Source organism: Panthera uncia (genome assembly GCF_023721935.1).
Source record: "Panthera uncia isolate 11264 chromosome B2 unlocalized genomic scaffold, Puncia_PCG_1.0 HiC_scaffold_24, whole genome shotgun sequence".
Lineage (NCBI taxonomy): Eukaryota > Metazoa > Chordata > Mammalia > Carnivora > Felidae > Panthera > Panthera uncia.
In genome coordinates this window covers 14,746,290-14,764,911 of record NW_026057580.1, presented here as the reverse complement: position 1 = coordinate 14,764,911, position 18,622 = coordinate 14,746,290, and the positions used below count along the sequence as shown (strand labels likewise).

The 18,622-nt window shown below is 38.8% G+C and overlaps 1 protein-coding gene across 2 annotated transcripts in view; it reads left to right on the top strand.

Annotated features, from left to right (window-relative positions):
- The window catches only part of LOC125938524 (24-hydroxycholesterol 7-alpha-hydroxylase), a 94,303-nt gene that overhangs the window by 4,561 nt on the left and 71,120 nt on the right, over positions 1–18,622 (top strand). Inside the window, exons 2-5 of one of the 2 annotated variants that reach the window (XM_049653748.1) lie at positions 9,892–10,027; positions 12,490–12,664; positions 13,973–14,122; positions 15,034–15,127. In XM_049653748.1, coding sequence (XP_049509705.1) covers positions 9,892–10,027; positions 12,490–12,664; positions 13,973–14,122; positions 15,034–15,127 — 555 coding nt within the window. Of the gene's footprint in view, positions 1–9,891; positions 10,028–10,329; positions 10,475–12,489; positions 12,665–13,972; positions 14,123–15,033; positions 15,128–18,622 lie in introns of those variants that run through there. The other variant, XM_049653749.1, reaches the window with a different exon arrangement.

The window sequence follows — 18,622 nt, the reverse complement described above, 5'->3', positions numbered from 1 at the left end:
TGTGACATCACCACCAGAATTGAAAGGCTGTGTGCTTCTTTAAAGAAATGTGTGTTTTTTTTTTCAAATAGGTCCATATTCTAAAGGCGTGAACATATATACAACGAAAGGTCTTCGTCTCATCTCTGTCCTCTAAATGCCTACTTTCTCTTCCAACAAGAATGTTTCCATTCTCTTGTATCACTTTCAGAGATATTCTGTGAGTGAAAAAATAAAACAAAACGAATTAGGGATGTTTGCTTCTGAAAAGATGGGGTAGTTGTACTTTCCCCTATTCCTCCCACTAAGTACAGCTAAATATGAATTAAACATTATATATAAAACAAACGTGAGATGATTTTGCAAGGTGGAGAGAGGAGGGCTGATAGGCTAGTGACCTATGGACAGGATCTGATGAACAATATGGTAGTGAATTTCCTTGATTTTTTTTTTCTGCATCATATATCTGGATTGGGCTCTAGAAACGCCAGCAACCTAGAGATGCCAGTGGGCACAGGCAAAAAAGTAAGCCCCAAGAAAAGCCGACTCTCTCTAGGTAAAGGTCCAAAAAAGAGCAGCCTAGCAAGATAGAAAAATTTTCGGCTGTAACTGCTCCAGGCAAACACCACAGGGAAGAAAAAAAAAAACATGGTGTCACCACAGTCAGCAAGTGCCAAGTGGAAAGGCTACCCCTGACTCCTAGCCAGGGTGAAATGAAGTAAAACTCGTCCCCTCCTAGCAATGGTAGTGGCAAAAGAGACCTAGAGGGGGATCTTGACTTTCCATACTGCTCAGCAATAATGAGGCCACCCCCACAACAGTGTTAATGGAGACCACACCTAGAGCATGGACTGTACCACCACTGAGGAATAACAAGCAGTCCCTCTGCTACTCACTGAGGTGGTGACCCATGAACCTTAGAGGGTGAGCCAGGATTTTCACCACCATTCAGCAATAAAGAGGCTGCTCTTCAAACACCTCACCTCCAGGCCAGTGGTGTCATGTGAGAGCAGTCATGAAGAACCCCTTCTTCTCCCAGCCAGAGTGATATAAGAAGAACCTAGAAGGGAGACTTAGCATTCACCCCTACTCAGCAGTAATAAGGAGTTCTTCTCTCCCCATGCTGAGTGATGAACCTGAATTTCCATCCCCCTACCTGGCAACAATGAGGTGGCATCCCCTTTCCCATATCAGAATAATGCCAAAGGAAGCCTGGAAAAATGTAACCGTTAAATAAAATGCAGTGTCATAACATTATATCCAAAATGTTCAGATTTTAGTAGAAAATCACTCCTCATACCAAGAACCAGGAGGATTTCAACTTGAATAAGAAGAGACAATCAACAGATGACACAGATATTAGAATTATCTGACAAGGATTTTAAGACAGCTATAATAAAAATGCTTCAACAAGCAATTATAAGCATGCTGGAAACAAATGAAAAAAAAAAAAACAAAGTCTTAGGAAAAAACAGAGAGTCTCTGCGAAGAAATAGTACATATAAAGAGGAAACATGGAAATTTTAGAACTGAAAAATACAATAACTAAAAAAGAAAAAAATAACTTAGTGGATGAGTGCAATGGCACAATGGAGAAGAGTGAAAAGAATCTGTGAACTTCAACATAGGTCAATAAAAGTTACCCGATATGAAAAACAAAGAGAAGAAAGATTGAAAGCAAATGAGCAGAACTTCAGGGACTGTAAAAGACCTAGTATTTATGTCATCAGAGTCCTAGAAAGGAGAAAGAGGGTGGAGCTGAAAAAGTATTTGTAGAAAGTAGCACTGAAAACTTCCCAAGTGTGGTAACAGACATAAGCCTACAGATTTGAAAAGCCAAGCTAATCCCAAACAGGATAAACCCAAGGAAATCCATAGCAAAGCGAATGAAAGTCAAACTTCTGAAAACTAAAGACAGAGATAATTTTTAAAAGCAGCAAAAGACAAATGGAACCTTATTATGGTAGGAAAAGAAACTGGAATGATAGATTCTTCATCAGAAACCATGTAGGCCAGGAGGACTAGCATACCATTTTTCAAGGGCTCAAAGAAAAGAACTGTCTGCCTAGAGTCCTATCTCCAGGACAAATATTCTGTAGGAATTAAGGAGGAATCAAGGCATTCTCAGTTAAAGGAAAATTAAGAGAATCTGCTGCGAGAAGACTAGCCTAAACAAATGAGTAGAAGTAGTTCTTTAAACAGAAAAGGACCAATGAAAGAAGGAATCTTGGACATCAAGAAGGAAGAAAGGACACAGGAAACAGAAGATGTGTAAGTACAACAGACTTCTCTTCTTGAGATTTCTAAATTATTATCGGTGCCTGAAGCAACAATTATAACACTATTTGATATTGTCCTAGTTGTATGTAAGGGAACTACCTAAGAAAATTACATTACAAATGGGAGAGGGTAAAGGGACATAAAGAGAGATTTGCTTGAGTTGATAAAATGGCTACACTATGCAGCCACTGTGGAAGACAGTATGAAGTTTCCTCAAAAAGTTAAAAATAGAGCTACCCTATAATCCAGTAATTGCACTACTGGGTATTTACCCTCCACATACAAAAACACTAACTCAAACGGATACATGCACTCCAGTATTTATTGCGGTATTTATTTACAATAGCCAAGATATAGGAGCCCAAGTGTCCATTAACAGATGAATGGATAAAGATGAAATGATACACACACACACACACACACACACACACACACACGCATGCACACATATACATACAGTGGAATATTATTCAGCCATAAAAAAGAATGAAGTCTTGTCATTTGCAACAACATGGATGAAACTAAACAGTAAAATGCTAAGCAAAATAAGTCAGGCAGACAAAGACAAATACCATGTGGTTTCACTTAAATGTGGAATTTAAGGAACAAACAAACAAAAGAAGAAGAGCGACAAACCAAGAAATAGACTCTTAACTAGAGAGAACAAACTGATGGTTACCAGAGGGGAGGCGGTGGAGGGATGGGTGAGATTGGTGATGGGGATTAAAGAGTACAGTTATCATGATGAGCATTGAGTAATGTATAGAATTGTTGAATCACTATATTGCACACCTGAAACTAATATAACACGGTATGTTAGCTATACTGAAATTAAAATAAAAAACTTTAAAAAGTGACTATACTAACTGACTATAAGTTATATATATCTAATGTAATACCTAGAGTAATCACTAAAAAACTCTACACAAAAGGTCCCCTTAAAAATAGTATAAATAAGTTAAAATGGAATTCTAAACAATGTTAAAATAACACACAGGAAAGGAGATAAAACAGAAAAACAAAACCCAGGGAGAATAAACAGAAAAATAAAAATAAAATAGCAGAGACTTAAACCGTAATATATCAATAATTTAAGTTATAAATGGTACAAATACAATTATTGAAAGATAGACATTTGCAAAATGGATTTAAAAGTGATCCACCTCTATGATATATACTAGAAACTCACTTCAAGTATAATGAAATAGGCAGGTGAAAAACAAAAAACAATGGAAAAAGATATATTATGTAAGCATCAGTCAAAAGAAAGTAGGAGTGGCTATATTAATAGCAGAAAAAGTACCTTCAGAGCAAGTAAAATTACCAGAGACAGAGGGAGACATTATGAGATAATTTATGACCATTATAAAATGGTCAGAAGGAATTAGCAATTCTAAATTTGTACGCACCAAACAACAGAGCTGTAAATTATGTGAACCAAAAACCAGACCTGAAAGAAGAAACAGACAAATCCAGTTATAATTAGACATTTCAACAATGCTCTCTTAACAATGGGTAGAACAGCTAGGCAGAAAATCAGCTAGACTATAAAAGACCACCAACCCAACAGATCTAATGAATATGTGTAGAGCATTCTACCTAACAAAGCAGGTTATGTATTCGTTTCAAGTGCCCATGAGACATAGGACAAGATAGACTATATTCAGGTCCACAAGACCGCACAAAATTTAAAATGATTCAAATTGTACAATGTATTCTCTGACTACAGTGGAATGAAACTAGAAATCAATAACAGAAAGATGACAGGAAACTCTGAACACTTGGAAACAAACAGCATATTTGTAAATAACCTATGAGTTGAAGGGAAATTCTTGAGCGAAATAAGAAATCATGCTGAATCGAAAGAAAATAAAAATGCAACCTATCAGAAGTTGGGGGCACAGCTAAAGAAGTGCTGAGAGGGAAATTATTATCACTAAATATTTTCATTATAAAAGCACATAAGTGTGAAATGAATAAAGCTTGTCTTTCAACCCCTTCCCCACGAAAGAGCAAAATAAACCCCAAGCAAGCAAAAGGAAGGAAATATTAAAGAACAGAAATCAATGAAATTGAAATCAGGAAAAAAATAGAGAAAACCAGTGAAAGAAAGAGCCAATCCCTGACAAGATCAATTACTTTGAAAGACCTTATGCAAGAAAAAGAAGACACAAATTATTAATGTCAGGAATAGAATGGGGCATATCACTGCAGACATCAAATGGATGATAAGGGGACACCATAAGCAACCCTACACATAGAAATTTTGGCAACTTAGATGAAATGAACCAAGTTCCCCCCCCAAAATGCAAACTACCACAACTATTCAGTATAAATTAGATAATTTAAATAGCCCTATACTATTTAGGAAATTGAGTTCATAATTTCAAAACTCCCAAAAAAGGAAATCTTAAGACCCAGATTGTTCTACTGGAAATTATGCCAAATGTTTAAGGAAGAGTTGACATCAATTTTCTACAATCTCCAGAAAGTAGAAAAGAAGGGATCATGTCCCAGTGTATTTTATGAAGCTAGGATTACCCTGATACCAAACCAGATAAAGACAGCACAAAAGAAGAAAGCTACAGATCACTATTCCTTATGAATAAAGATGCAAAATCCTTAAAATATCAGCAAATAAAATCCAGCAATGTATAAGTGAATTATATGACCTATGACCAAGTGAGGTCTATTCCAGGGGTTTAAGACTGGTACAATATTTGAAAATCAGTTAGTCCAAGCTCCCATATTAATAGGTAAGAGGAGAAAAAAAAAACCAACACATTAACATTAATTTGTACAGAAAAAGCATTTGACAAAATCCCACACCCGTTCATGATTTTTAAAAACTCTCAGAAAAGTAGTAATAGGAGGAGCCTTCTTCAACTCGATAAAGAATATCTACAAAAAATTTACAGCTAACAGCAATCTTAATGGTGAAAGAATAAATGCTTCATCTCTGATTGGAAAAAAAGCAAGGATGTCTACTGCCACCACTATTATTCCACATGGTACTGGAAGTTCCATGAGTGCAATAAAGCAAGAAAAATAAATAAGAGTCAGAGGGAAAGGAACGAATAAAACTGTCTCTGCACATGCTGTGGCTGTTTACTTAAAGAATCTGGAATTAACCGGTAAATCCAGCAAGGTCACAGGATACAAAGTCAACACACAAAAATTAGTTGTATCGCTACATAGTAACAATGAACATGTACAAATGGTAGTTAAAAATTCAGTGCCGTTGCTCAAAAAGAGAAATAGGTGTAAAAATTATGAAATGTGTATAGGACTTTATTCTGGAAACTACAAAACATTGATGAGAGAAATCAAAGATGTTAATGAAGAGACATACTGTGTTCACATATTGCAGAAGTCGACATAGTAAAGATGCCAATTCTTCCCAGATTGATATACAGGTTTAATGCAAATCCTACCAAATTTCCTGTAAGGTGTGGATATAGACAAGATCATTTCAGAATTTATATGGAAAAACAAAAGAACTAGAATAGCTAAAATAATCTTAAAAAGAAGAATAAAATGGGAAGAGTCATTCTTCTCGATTTCAAGACTCATTACATAGCTACATTAATCAAGATTATGTGGGTGGAATGATAGATACAGAGATTGATGAAACAAAATAGAGAGCTCAGATGCGCTAAATGTTCAATTTAATTGCAAATGCAATTTAATGAAATAAAGATAGCTTTTTCAGCAAATAGCAGTGAAGCAATCAGACACCATTAAGCCAAAAACAAAACAAAATGAACCTTGACCTAAGTCTTCCATCTATATAAAAATTAACTCAAACTAGATCGTAGACTTCTATGTGAAACATAACACTATATGACTTTTAGAAAAGAATGAGAATGTCTGGGGCCAAAAAAACTAGTTCTTAGACTTGACACCAAGAGCACAATGTATAAAAACAAAAACTGATAAATTGGACCTCATCCAAATTAAAAGCTTTTGTTTGTGAAAGACCCTGTTAGGAGACTGAAAAGACAGGCTGTAGACTGAGAGAAAATATTTGTAAACCACATATCCAACAAGGGACTGCTATCTAGAATATATAAAGAACTCTCGACACTGAGCATTGAAAAAACCCCAAGTCAACTAAAGAAATGGCAAATGACATAGGAACAGGTTATTGAAGGGGATATGCAGATGGTAAATAAACACATGAAAAAACATTCAACATCATTAGACAATAAGGATATGCAAATGAAAACCACAATGAGGACTGCCTGGGTGGCTCAGTTGGTTGAGTGTCTGACTTGGGCTCAGGTCGTAATCCCATGGTTCGGGAGTTTGAGCCCCGCATCAGGCTCTACGCTGATAGCTCAGAGCCTGCGGCCTGCTTCAGATTTGTCTTCCTCTCTCTCTGCCCTTCCCCGGCTCGTGTGTACGGTATCTCTCTCTCAAAAATAAATAAATAAACAAATAAACATTAAAGCCACAATGAGCTATCACTACACACCTATAAGAATGGCTAAATAAAAAATAGTGACAACCTCAGATCTAGTAAGGATACAGAGAAACTCATATATTGAAACTCATACAGATCACTCATATCTTGCTGGTGGAAATGTCAAATGGTACAACTACTCTGGAAAGCACTCTGGCAGTTCTTTCAACAATGAAGCATGCAGGTGCCATATGACCCAGCCATTTCACTTCCGGGCCCTTATCCTAGAGAAATGAAAACTTACGTTCGCACAAAAATCTGTGCATTAATGTTTATGGCAACTGTATTTATAATAGTCCCAAACTGAAAAGAACACAAATGCCCTTCAACATGTTTAAAAAACACTGTAGTACATCCATACCATGGAGTACTACTCAGAAATGTAAAGGAATGAATTATTTTATTTAAATATTTATATTTATTTTTGAGAAAGAGAGAGTGAGGGAGGGGCGGAGAAAGTGGAGGACAGAGGTTCCCAAGTGGGCTCTGTGCTGACAGCAGAGAGCCTGATGCAGAACTCAAACTCATGAACCGTGAGATCATGACCTGAGTGGAAGTTGGACACTTAACTAACTGAGCCACCCAGGTGCCCCAAGGAAGGAAAGAATTATTCTGCCAAGTAAAAAAAAAAAGCCAATCTGAGAAATTTCTATACTATCTGATTCTCTTTGTATAACATTCTGGAAATTCAGTATTATAGAAATGAAGACCAGGTTAGCAATTGCCAAGGGTTAAGGAAGAGGTGGGGGTGAGAGGGAAATGGAAGCGACTATAAAAGGACAGCATGAGGCATCTTTGTGATGATGGAAACGCTCTGTACCTTGACTTCATCAATACCAGCGGCCACAATACCAATGTGACACCATACTGTAGTTTTGCAAGATGTTAACACTAGGCACAACAGAGTAATGGCTACGTGGGGTTGCTCTGTATTATTTCTTATAACTGTGCACTAGTCCGTAATTATCTCAAAATAAAAATTTTAATGAAACAACACACAAGGGCCATGTCTATGACATACTGTATGTGCTTGCCTTTGCTTCATAACACTCAGACATCATGCACAGAAGAACAAAAGCAAATCAAATAAGACCCAAAAAACGGATTTATAACATCGCACATGATCATTTGCACGATACAGTTTTGCGATAAGTTACCTTAAATACCATGCATCAGCAGTTACCTCAGTTATTCAATGTGTTTGAACTCATCTGCTCTGCACTGTGGCCTGGGTACCTATATGTGTTACAGAGGCCACTTTCCTAATTGGAATTCTCATTTGAACAAAACTTTAACCAACAATGGAAATCCTTCATCTGCTTCTAAATATCGACTAACAAATAACTATAGATAAGGAATACTGGAAAGTAATGCAGATGTCCAGATCACCAGTGTAAGAAAATGAGACTTCACTGTTAGGTGGCTTAACGGTTACAAGCCCGCAGTTGCCTGATGGGGCCCAACAGTGTGTCAGAGGAATGATCTCGTGCCATTTCAGGGTGGTCCTAGAAATGGTTGTAATATCGAAGTAGTGACAAGCATAATATTTCGAAATACTTACAGTGACAATGATGGGATATGAAAGTATGGGTAATTGTTCTAAGAATGTATATGTTGCATGTGATATTGTAAAGTCAGAGCTGCCATAGGAGGAAATGAGAAGGAGGGATTGGAAGGAAGAAGTGTATTATACTCACAGGTCCGAGAGTGTGGCCACTGGGTACCATGCAGGGCCACAGGGAAGAAAGAGTCAGGAGGCAGACATTAACAGCAAGAGAAAAGCCTGTGCCTGAGCCTTTGTTGGGGCTTCCTCAAGAAAGGCAAGCAGGGCAGGGAAAACAATTTAGGACTGGCTAGTTTGAATAATTCTTGCAGGTGTCGGGCCATACTGGTGGGGTCTAGTTGCCTGGTACCTGGCCTTTGGATGATTTCGGGCAGGGGAAATACTGACTTGGTGTGTGAGGGTTAGATAAGGAAGTAGATGGTGATATAAACTCAAGGTTGGTTATTTTGCATGTGAAAGGTATGCTCCTGGATGGCTGAGCCCTTTGCTCCCTCAAAGAATTGGCTAGCCCCAGGAGGACAATCTCTACCCAGTAGTGAAACTCCAATGCCAGAGCATCAAGAATAAGAAATATATATAATATAATGGCCCTGTGATGAATGGATGCCAAAGAGACACAGAATATAAGAGAATATAGTTGGAACAATGGTTTCTTTCGATGATAGAGTCACAGATAAGATTGGGGTTTGTTGCCTGCATTCATCATCGAAAAAAATACTAAATTACAATTTGAAGTCAATGAAAATAATGATATATTTTTCTCCCAATAAAGTCACAGACTTCCCGAAATCAAACTCTGGGCTAGTGTTTGTAGGCTGCTGGTGACCTGATGGAGGGCAGGAGTGATGATGTGGGATGACAGGGTGCATAAACATGGAGTTAAGAGAAGGTAAGAGTGTGGAATCCATGATGCAAGTGAGCAAGTGCAGACATTCCACAGGAGCAGGACGTCCCCTCTGTCCTAACCCAAAGGGAAGCATGGAGAATGGATACAAATGTGTATCTTTGCAAGATCTGGTGGTGACAATTTGAGAGTGCCCTTACTTGATTGCCTCCGTTTTCCTCGTGAGCTACGAAGCCAGAACTATCTCTGTGTGGCATGGGTAGGGCAGGTATCCTAGGGAAATAGTAATTTTGGAAAGTGAGACAGTGAACACATTAGAGGACTTTTCAGGATCGCAGGACATTGTTGCGTGCCCACAGATTTAAGGTAAAATCAGTCAGCTGTTTTGTATGTTTTTCTTGAACAAAATTGAGCAGTAGATTGCTCGTAAGCCTACTGCTATCTGGAAAACAAGGTTCAAACATCACTGTTGACATGATTTCTAATAGTTATTTCTAATTATTATTTCTTACTACAAGAAAGGAAGCTTCAAACAAATAACATGATCAAAAGGAAGGTTAAGTATCAGGACAGAAGAAATCATGATTTATATAATTTATATTTGGCTGAATCTGCCAAAATGTATAATGTTACTATATATAAGCATAATAATTTGTGTCTTGTCTATAACTTCAGCACTGGGGTTCTTGTGTAACCCGTGGCCCATAACTTTTTATTAGAAATGCTTCCTAATATCTGTATTTATGTGTTTTCTTCCAGTATGGACCAATATTTACAGTCTTTGTTATGGGCACCCGAATGACCTTTGTTACTGAAGAAGAGGGAATTAATGTGTTTCTAAAATCCAAAGAAGTAAATTTTGAACTAGCAGTGCAAAAGCCCGTCTATCGTACAGGTAAAGAATATTTTCAGATAGTTTGTTTGAATACAGCATTGGTCCAAGAGCAGCTTTGGGTAACAGCCCCTCACTCCTCTACCGAGAATGATGACAGCCCTTATTTTATGCTCTAAAGTGGGAACGTAAGATAGAAAGAACATCTGATGATTTTGGTAGTTGACAAACGAATTCTTGGCAGCCTCATTTCAGTCTTAACTAGACGTGTGTAAGAGACGAGGTTACCTCGCTGCTGTTTATTTGGAAAATATTCGGAATCTGTATCCTGTTACAGCTCCCACGATGTTCGCTGGGACATGAACATCTGCTGCCGTGTATACAGTGTTCTTCAGGCTATAGCTCTTGGCTTGATCACATGTTGCTACTCTGCTCACTGAAAGTAGAATTCCACTGCTTAGTAAGCCCTTTACTATGGCATTGCCTGGCACATTCCATAGGGCTATTAAGGTAAGTGGGGCTTGGCGTCATGTAATCGGCGGCCTTTTGTTCTCCATCCTCAGAGACTGCTGGATTGTACTTGTCAGCATGCTTCTGGTGTGACCGTCCACTTTATTTCTTCCCAGGCTGCAAATGTGTGGTGCTGAAGCCATTTGTCCTCCCAAGAATGCAGAGCGATTGCATTTTTGTGCCTGATTCTTCTTTTCCTTGGTTTCTTTTTCTTTTCTTTTCTGTTTTGTTTTTTGTTTTTGCTTCTTTCTTAGTTTTTCTCTTCATGTAGCCTCTCATGCATTTCTTACCATTAAAACAGAACAGTTTTAAAAGCTGTGAGTGACCGATAGCATGATGATCATTTCTTTTTGCTTGCATGAAAATCACAACATGTTGGCCAAATTCTTTGATGATTTAGTGCTTCTTAATATTTAAACTGTGGAAGTCCAGAGGCACCTGGGTGGCTCATTTGGTTAAGCGTCCGACTTCGGCTCAGGTCATGATCTCACGGTTCGCGGTTCAGGCCCCGCGTAGGACTCCACACTGTGCAGAGCCTGCTTGGGATTCTCTCTCTCTCCCTCTCCCTCCGAGCCCCTCCCCCACTCATGCTGTCTCATCTCTCTCTCTCTCTCTCTCTCTCTCTCTCTCTCTCTCAGAATAAATAAACTTTAAAAAGTTAAATAAATAAACTATGGAATTCCAGATCAAAGAATAGAAATATTCTGAAGGCTCTTGATCTGTATCTTCATATATCCCTCCAGAAAAATGTGCCAACCTCTCCTGTGTTAGGGCTGCATAGAAGTGGCCAAGTTTTTTCACCTCTGCCTCCATTGGGGACTTTCATGTTTAAATATTTCTATTTAATAGACAAAATATGTCAATATAAGTACTCTTGAGCCAGCTTCCTTTGCCTCTCGTACATTCCCCTACTACAGAGATGTATGCTCAGGAGATCTAAACATTATTTTTAATGAACTTGTATAAAATGTAACCTACCCATAATAGGCTGATGAAATATAAAACCAAACATTATTTTTTTGCAAAAGTTACTTTGCAGACAATAAAAGAGGATTAAAGAAAAATATGTAAGACTAGTGAGTTTAAAAATTCATACTCTTACTGGCCAAACTCAAGCCAGAGTGTGTATGTATCATGGAAGGATCATGAACAAACACTAATGCAAAGGAACAAGAGCTACTCATGGGATTAGGAAAGGCCTCCTGGTGGAAGTGATATTCAGTAAAACACTTGAAGGAGAAAAAGAAGTTGGCAGGATAAATGTGTGGCTTATAGTTGCGGGTGTGTGGGAATGGGGTGAGGCTGGTCAAGTAAAGAGTTTTGAGCAGATAGTACATCTTATAAAAATGATGGGAAATATAAATATTAGAATACACTGTACCTGGAATACAAATCTCAGGAGGGGGGGCAGGAAGGGGCTGGAAATGTCACGGGAAAACTAGAAAGGTAGTAGAATGCCTTGTAAACTTTGTTAAGGATAGGAAGCCAACGAAAGCCTAACATGGAAATAAGTGGTGCCTGGGTGGCTCAGTCGGTTAAGGGTCCGACTTCGGCTCAGGTCGTGATCTCACCTCAGTTTCTGAGTTGGAGCCCTGCGTTGGGCTCTGTGCTGAGAGCTTGGAGCCTAGAGCCTGCTTCAGATTCTGTGTCTCCCTCTCTCTCTGCACCTCCCCCACTCATGCTCTGTCTCTCTCTCTCTCTCTCTCTCAAAAATAAACATCAAAACTTTTTTTTTAAATAAATAAAGATAAAAATAAAATCACTACATTTATGTTTCCCAGAGGTCCTCCGAATCACCCACTTGTAGATCACCCCTTAGAGTGAATCTCCCTACAGACTTTTACTGACTCACAGGATAGGTCGAATCTTCATCTGCTCTTATTTGCAGGAGGCCATTTTATGTAAGGGGAGGACTTTGGATCTAGTCCTTCCTGACCAAGTAATAGTAGATGTACGTTGACTATTTGCTTCAAGGAGTCATTGCTTCTTTTGAAAATAGTTTTCTCTGTTTATAGCATCAATTCCAAAAGATACTTTTTTTACACTGCATGAAAAACTTTATGTCACGATCAAAGGGAAAATAGGGACTGTGAACCTATATCAACTCACTGGACAACTGACTGAGGAACTACATGAGCAACTGGAGAAATTAGGCACTCATGGGACAATGGAGCTGAACAACTTCGTAAGGTAAATTGTTGCATTAGTATGGTTTAATCTTGTAGGGTTCTTGCATGTGGGTCTTTTTTTGGGGGGGGGGGATAAAAAATTCTGCAGCCAGTGCATTGAACGTAAAAAATTATCTGGTGGATTAATGAAGTCTAACTAGGTAATTATGAGATTATATTCATCTTTTCAATTCTAATTAACAGGTAGTTTTTAGTTAGCACACCAATTTTAAGGTGAGCAAATAAGCCCATACAATCATTTAAAAACATTTATAGTAATTTCTCTTTAGTGATGCCATGCCACATAGAACACATCTACCTAGAGGGGATGCTGATAGGTGAGACAAGGAAGGGCAGTGGAGGAAGCCAAATGGCCTCAGCTGTGTTCTGAAGCTTTCTGGCAAAGGTCAGGGCTGGGCATAGGGAGCCATGAGAAAAATTCCCAGCATGCATAAGGAGATTTGGTAAATTGAAGTTACCGCGTCGGCCATTTTTCCATCTCATTGGGATGCCGAGGGCAGGATTCAATAATTCAGATTCATAATAAAAGAACAGCGTTTAATATTTTGTTAGAGGTACAACAAGAGAGAGAGAGGAAAACAAACCAAAAACAAAATAAGCAGCCATCCAAACTTGTAGCATGCCCAGTACCTACAACAAAACAAAGCAAATTCTTGGATGTCTTTGAAACTTTGGGGGAAGCAGATCCTGAAAAACTAGTGAAGAAGGGATGGTAAATAAAAATGAAACAGTACTTGGTGTCACTAGTCTAAGTCTTATTAATAATCTTTGATTTTTTTTCACTTAAGTATGCCACAGTAATCATTTTATTTACTTATGGCAAAACTTAATGATGATAGGTACTATATTTCAGTACGCAGTGGTTCAGCTCTGTGGGATCCTGTGAGAGCTTAGGAAATTTGGTAACTAGTGTTGCCCTGAGTCTTTGGTTATTTTTTGCTGCTCTCTAAAATCATGGGCTGTATCTTAGTTATTGGTATTACTTGCTAGGTAAGCGCTTGTTGAAATTATTGAGTCAATTTATTTCTGGCGTATCATCTCACATTTGTCAAGATCTAACAATGCTTGCTTAAAAAGCATTTTAAAATCTTCAGAGAAATAAACCAAAATTTCAGTTACCCCTAAGTTATCTTGACCACAGTGAGCAAATATTAAAACCTTTTAAGAGTAACACTTTCCCAAAAGAATCTGTGGCACATTATTATCTACCCCTAATATATATCTATTAAAGTAACTCCCTTTTTTTGTATCCTGTACCTTTCTTCTTTGGTCATTGGGTCTGACTTTTTATGTGTTTTTATCTTTGTAGGCATCTGCTTTATCCGGTTTCAGTGAATATACTCTTTCAAAAAGGTTTGTTCCCCACAAATGAGAGAAAAATCAGGGAGTTCCATCAGCATTTTCAAGCTTACGACGAAGGTTTCGAGTACGGGTCCCAGATGCCAGAGTGTCTCCTAAGGTAGAGAGATTTTCCCTATAATTAATTAACCAACCAAGCTCCTCCCAGAAATACATACCTGTCTCATTTTCCTCTTCTGAGTAGGAGAGCAGCATCCAAGTGGAAGACACAAAAGCTACTTCTCATGATCAGTTTTTGTTTGTGGTTTGTGTTTAAATTGTTGGAGGAACTGAAGAAGAGAGAGATGCATTCTTTCCTTTTTTTTTTTTTTTAATTTTGAGGAGCAAAAATGAGACGGAAGAGAGGGAAAGCGAGAGAGAGTGTCAGAATGAAGCGAAGAATTTCTCTCATTTACTGCTTATTATTATCACACTCGTGGCTATAGTTTGGAACCATGCTAAATGACCAAGTATCACCGATCATAGATGTTGTTGTGTTTAGTCTCTCTGAGGCAAAAGGAGACATGGTCAAATGTATTTCTCACGGTTGGCTCCCATGGTTTGAATGCAAAATAACACATGAATTCTTAAATGCCTTAGCAGCTGGTCTGTAGTAGTGGCTGGTCAGATAATATTAAAAAAATCATAGCCAGTTTGTTTCACCCGGCTTAAGCCAGTCCTCGGTCCCTGTGCAAGTTTTTCATCCTCTAGCAACTGACAACAGCCCGAGTAAAAGTAGGGCAAGCAGGTCATACTCTTTTTTTTTTTTTTTTCATATTCGATGCCAATCCTGTAAGAATGCAAACATTTATTCGCAAAAGAAAAAAAAATCACTAAAAATGTGGCTGCCTTGCCCCCTCGATTTTTCTTGTGGACTAGTAAGTATGAAGGAAGACCTCGCATGAAATTCTGGCAAAACTGAAGAAGAAATTTGGAGAAATAATTCCATAGATATTCCCCCTTTCGCGCCGTGACCGGTTATTCCTGAAGTGCTTTCCCGTTAACTTACGCACCTGCTTTTTCCTCACCCAGTCACTGGTCGAAATCCAAAAAGTGGCTCTTAGCACTCTTTGAGAAAAACATTCCCGGTATAAAAACATACAGATCTGCGAAAGATAATTCGGTGGTAAGTATCCCTTAGTTGTTTTTTTTTTTTCCAAAGTATGTGGGATGAAAGCAGTCATAAGCTATGGTTTTTAAAAGATGTTTTGCTAAAAACTCCTAAGATTGTTCAGGTGACATGTTTGTGTCAAGTACCGTGTTGGATGTTTACGTACATTAATCTGTGGCTACATCCTCACAACAATGAGGTAGGTATTATTGGTCTTCTACATAAAGAAAAAAACTGAGGCTACGGCAGCAACATATAACAAGATGCTCAAGGTTTTACTGATTTATGTATCCTACAGTTGAGTCAGCAGGGGTAGGTAGGAATGATGGTGCGTCAGGCAAGGAGAACAAAGCTCCATAGACTTTGTTCTTCATGCCACTACCACTAATTTTTTCTCTCTTCAAATGCAAGGATGTGGTAAGATATAATTTGAAAAGCAATGCCCTGGGAGCCACTGTCCTAAGCGTCCTAGATCTGTGGTTCTTCAGGTGTGGTCCCTAGACCAATGGTACCAACATCGCCTTGGGAGCACTCGATCGGAAACTCTGGGGTGGAGCCCCCCAGTCTGTGCTTTGATGGGCCTTCCAGGTGGTTCTTACACTTGCGTAATGAAAGGAAGAAAGGTTCTCAGCCCTGCCTGCTCATCAGAATCTCTGGGAACCTTTGAAAACTATCTGATTCTCCAGACTTCCCCTACCCTCCACTGCCTAGAGACTGGGATTCACTGAGTCTGAGCGCGGGCTCAACTTCGGTCTCCAGTCACATGACCTTGGGCGTGGCACCTTGCCTCTTGGCCTCAGTTTTTTCACCTGCCTCATAGAATGTGGGGCTTAAATGAGTTAATATTTGTGAAGCAATTAGAGAGTAGTGAGGACCACATCAGAGTTTACACCATGTGATTATCATTAAAAATCAGATCTTTTTTTTTTAATATGAAATTTATTGTCAAATTGGTTTCCATACAACACCCAGTGCTCATCCCAAAATGTGCCCTCCTCAATACCCATCACCCACCCACCCATATATATAGATATATATATTAGGGGTAGATAATGCCCATAACCCACCCACCCATATATATATATATATATATATATATATATATATATATATATATATATATTAGGGGTAGATAATAATGTGCCACAGATTCCCTCCCACCCCCCATCAACCCTCAGTTTGTTCTCAGTTTTTATGATTCTCTTATGCTTTGGCTCTCTCCCTCTTTAACCTCTTAAAAATCAGATCTTTTAGTATTTACAGATGATACCAAACATCTCTGTTTGCTTGATTTTATGTTATGATAGCAAGTGTTATCACAAGCAACTCTGCTTAACGCTGGAGAGGAAGGTCGCTTTAGAAAAATAGGGATGTGTAAATGCTTAGGTATCTCCCTCCTAAATAAAGAGAACAGAAAGCTACTCTGGAATGCCCTTTATTGATAAATGATGTTGCAGCTAAGGATTCTATTTTATAAACAGACCCAGACAAATACATTTTTGTTTGCATAATTTTCCAGGATTGAGGGGAAAAGCCCCATGTGTGTAAAAGATTCATCCAGATAGATCTGCAATTTGTGGGTCTGGAAACAGGGTTTTTAATGCCACAGCTAAACTCTCCACTGACAATACTTCTAGAGTAACATTTCTCATTCCTATTCTGAAGAAAGGAGACATTTTTTTTTAACGTTTATTCATTTTTGAGACAGAGAGAGACAGAGCATGAATGGGGGAAGGTCAGAGAGAGAGGGAGACACAGAATCGGAAGCAGACTCCAGGCTCTGAGCCATCAGCCCAGAGCCCGACGCGGGGCTTGAACTCACGGATTGTGAGATCATGACCTGAGCTGAAGTCGGACGCCCAACGGACTGAGCCACCCAGGCGCCCCGAAAGAAGGGATTTTTAATCATAGGTGCTCCAACTTGCTATTTGAATAGAGACACATTTTGAACTTTGCTGAAGATAGTCCAACATTTAAGACTTTAGGACAGAGGCACCTGGGTGGCGCAGTCGGTTAAGTGTCTGACTTCGGCTCAGGTCATGATCCCATGGTTCTGGGGTTCAAGCCCCACATCAGTCTCTGTGCTGACAGATCAGAGCCTGGAGCCTGCTTCGGATTCTGTGTCTCCCTCTCTCTCTGCCCCTTCCCTGCTCGCGCTTTCTCTCTTTCTCTAAAATAAATTAATAAACACTTAAAAAGTTTTTTTAAAAGACTGGGAGAGAACTCAGTTTGAACATTCATGAGAAGTTTTCATTTTTTTGTGTATCATTTCTGTTTCTTCCAACAGTGTTCACACTGAGCTTGTGTTTTGTACCCAGTTTTTTTTTAATGTGGGCTAAGAAGAAAATAAAAGATTCTGTTGTCTTCTACTGTATAAGTAGATTTCAATGGCCTAGTTAAGCAGAAGGCTGGAAGAAGTTTTTGTTTTTTTTAAATATTACACACACATTTCATCACATTATAAACATCAAACGTGGTGATTTCTCTCTTGTTATTCTAGATGTATATTAAACTAGTATTTTCATTTAAAATTAAGACTGCACCTACAGAATAGCATATCCAGAGAATGAAATCCATCTATAGGATTTTTCATGAGGTACAAACTTTGTGTTGCAACAATTTACGTTGTAGGATAAAACCTAGGATTTTCAATTTTGCTAATCCATTGTCACAAAAACAGTAACAATGAGACATCGGTAGCATTTCTGTGGTGCTTACTCTGTGCTAGGTGTAGTGTTATACATTCCACAAGTTCATGACTCATTTTTCACAACCACTGTAATACCTAGAAAACTGGGGATTATTAAAACCAGAAAGCTGAGGATTAGGGTGGTTAATCACTTTTGAAACATTACATGCCTTTGTAAGTAACAGCAATAGTCTCCCATCATGTATTTTCTTTGATAGTGATTTAACAGTTATTTCTCAGATCATAAGACCCGAAGCAAAACTACTAACGGTAAAATGCAGTTCTCTTAATCCGTAATCCATGAGAGTTGTGGGTTGTATCTCTCATGGGGCAGTATAGCGTAGTAGCTAAGAGTGTGGGCTCCAGAGCCAGGACCTGGCTCAAAGGGTACGAATCCCAGCTCAATCATCGACACGCTGCCTGTCCCTGGCCAAGTTCCCTAACTTAATTGTGCTTCAGTTTCCTCAAATGGAAAACGGTGAAGATAATGGTATCTACTTCTTGGAATCGTGGTGGGGATTGGATGGTTAAATACTTGTAAAGCCCATAAAACAGAACTCGCCTTAGCAGGCAATGACTAGGCATTAGCTACCATCATTTCTGTAACCTAAACCTGAGTTAAACCTTAAGGCTCCAAGTGCATGAGTAGCTCAATGAAAATGGTACAGTGTCTGAATTTCTTCCCCCTGATGGGAAATGGCCACTGATAAAGGGGTGTTCAGGAAACCTCCCAGTGAAGAAAACATGCTCAGGGAATTTGTGTGGTGACCCGAGAGCAACTGTAGGTGGTCTTGGATGGGGCTCTGAGCTTAGTTGGCACC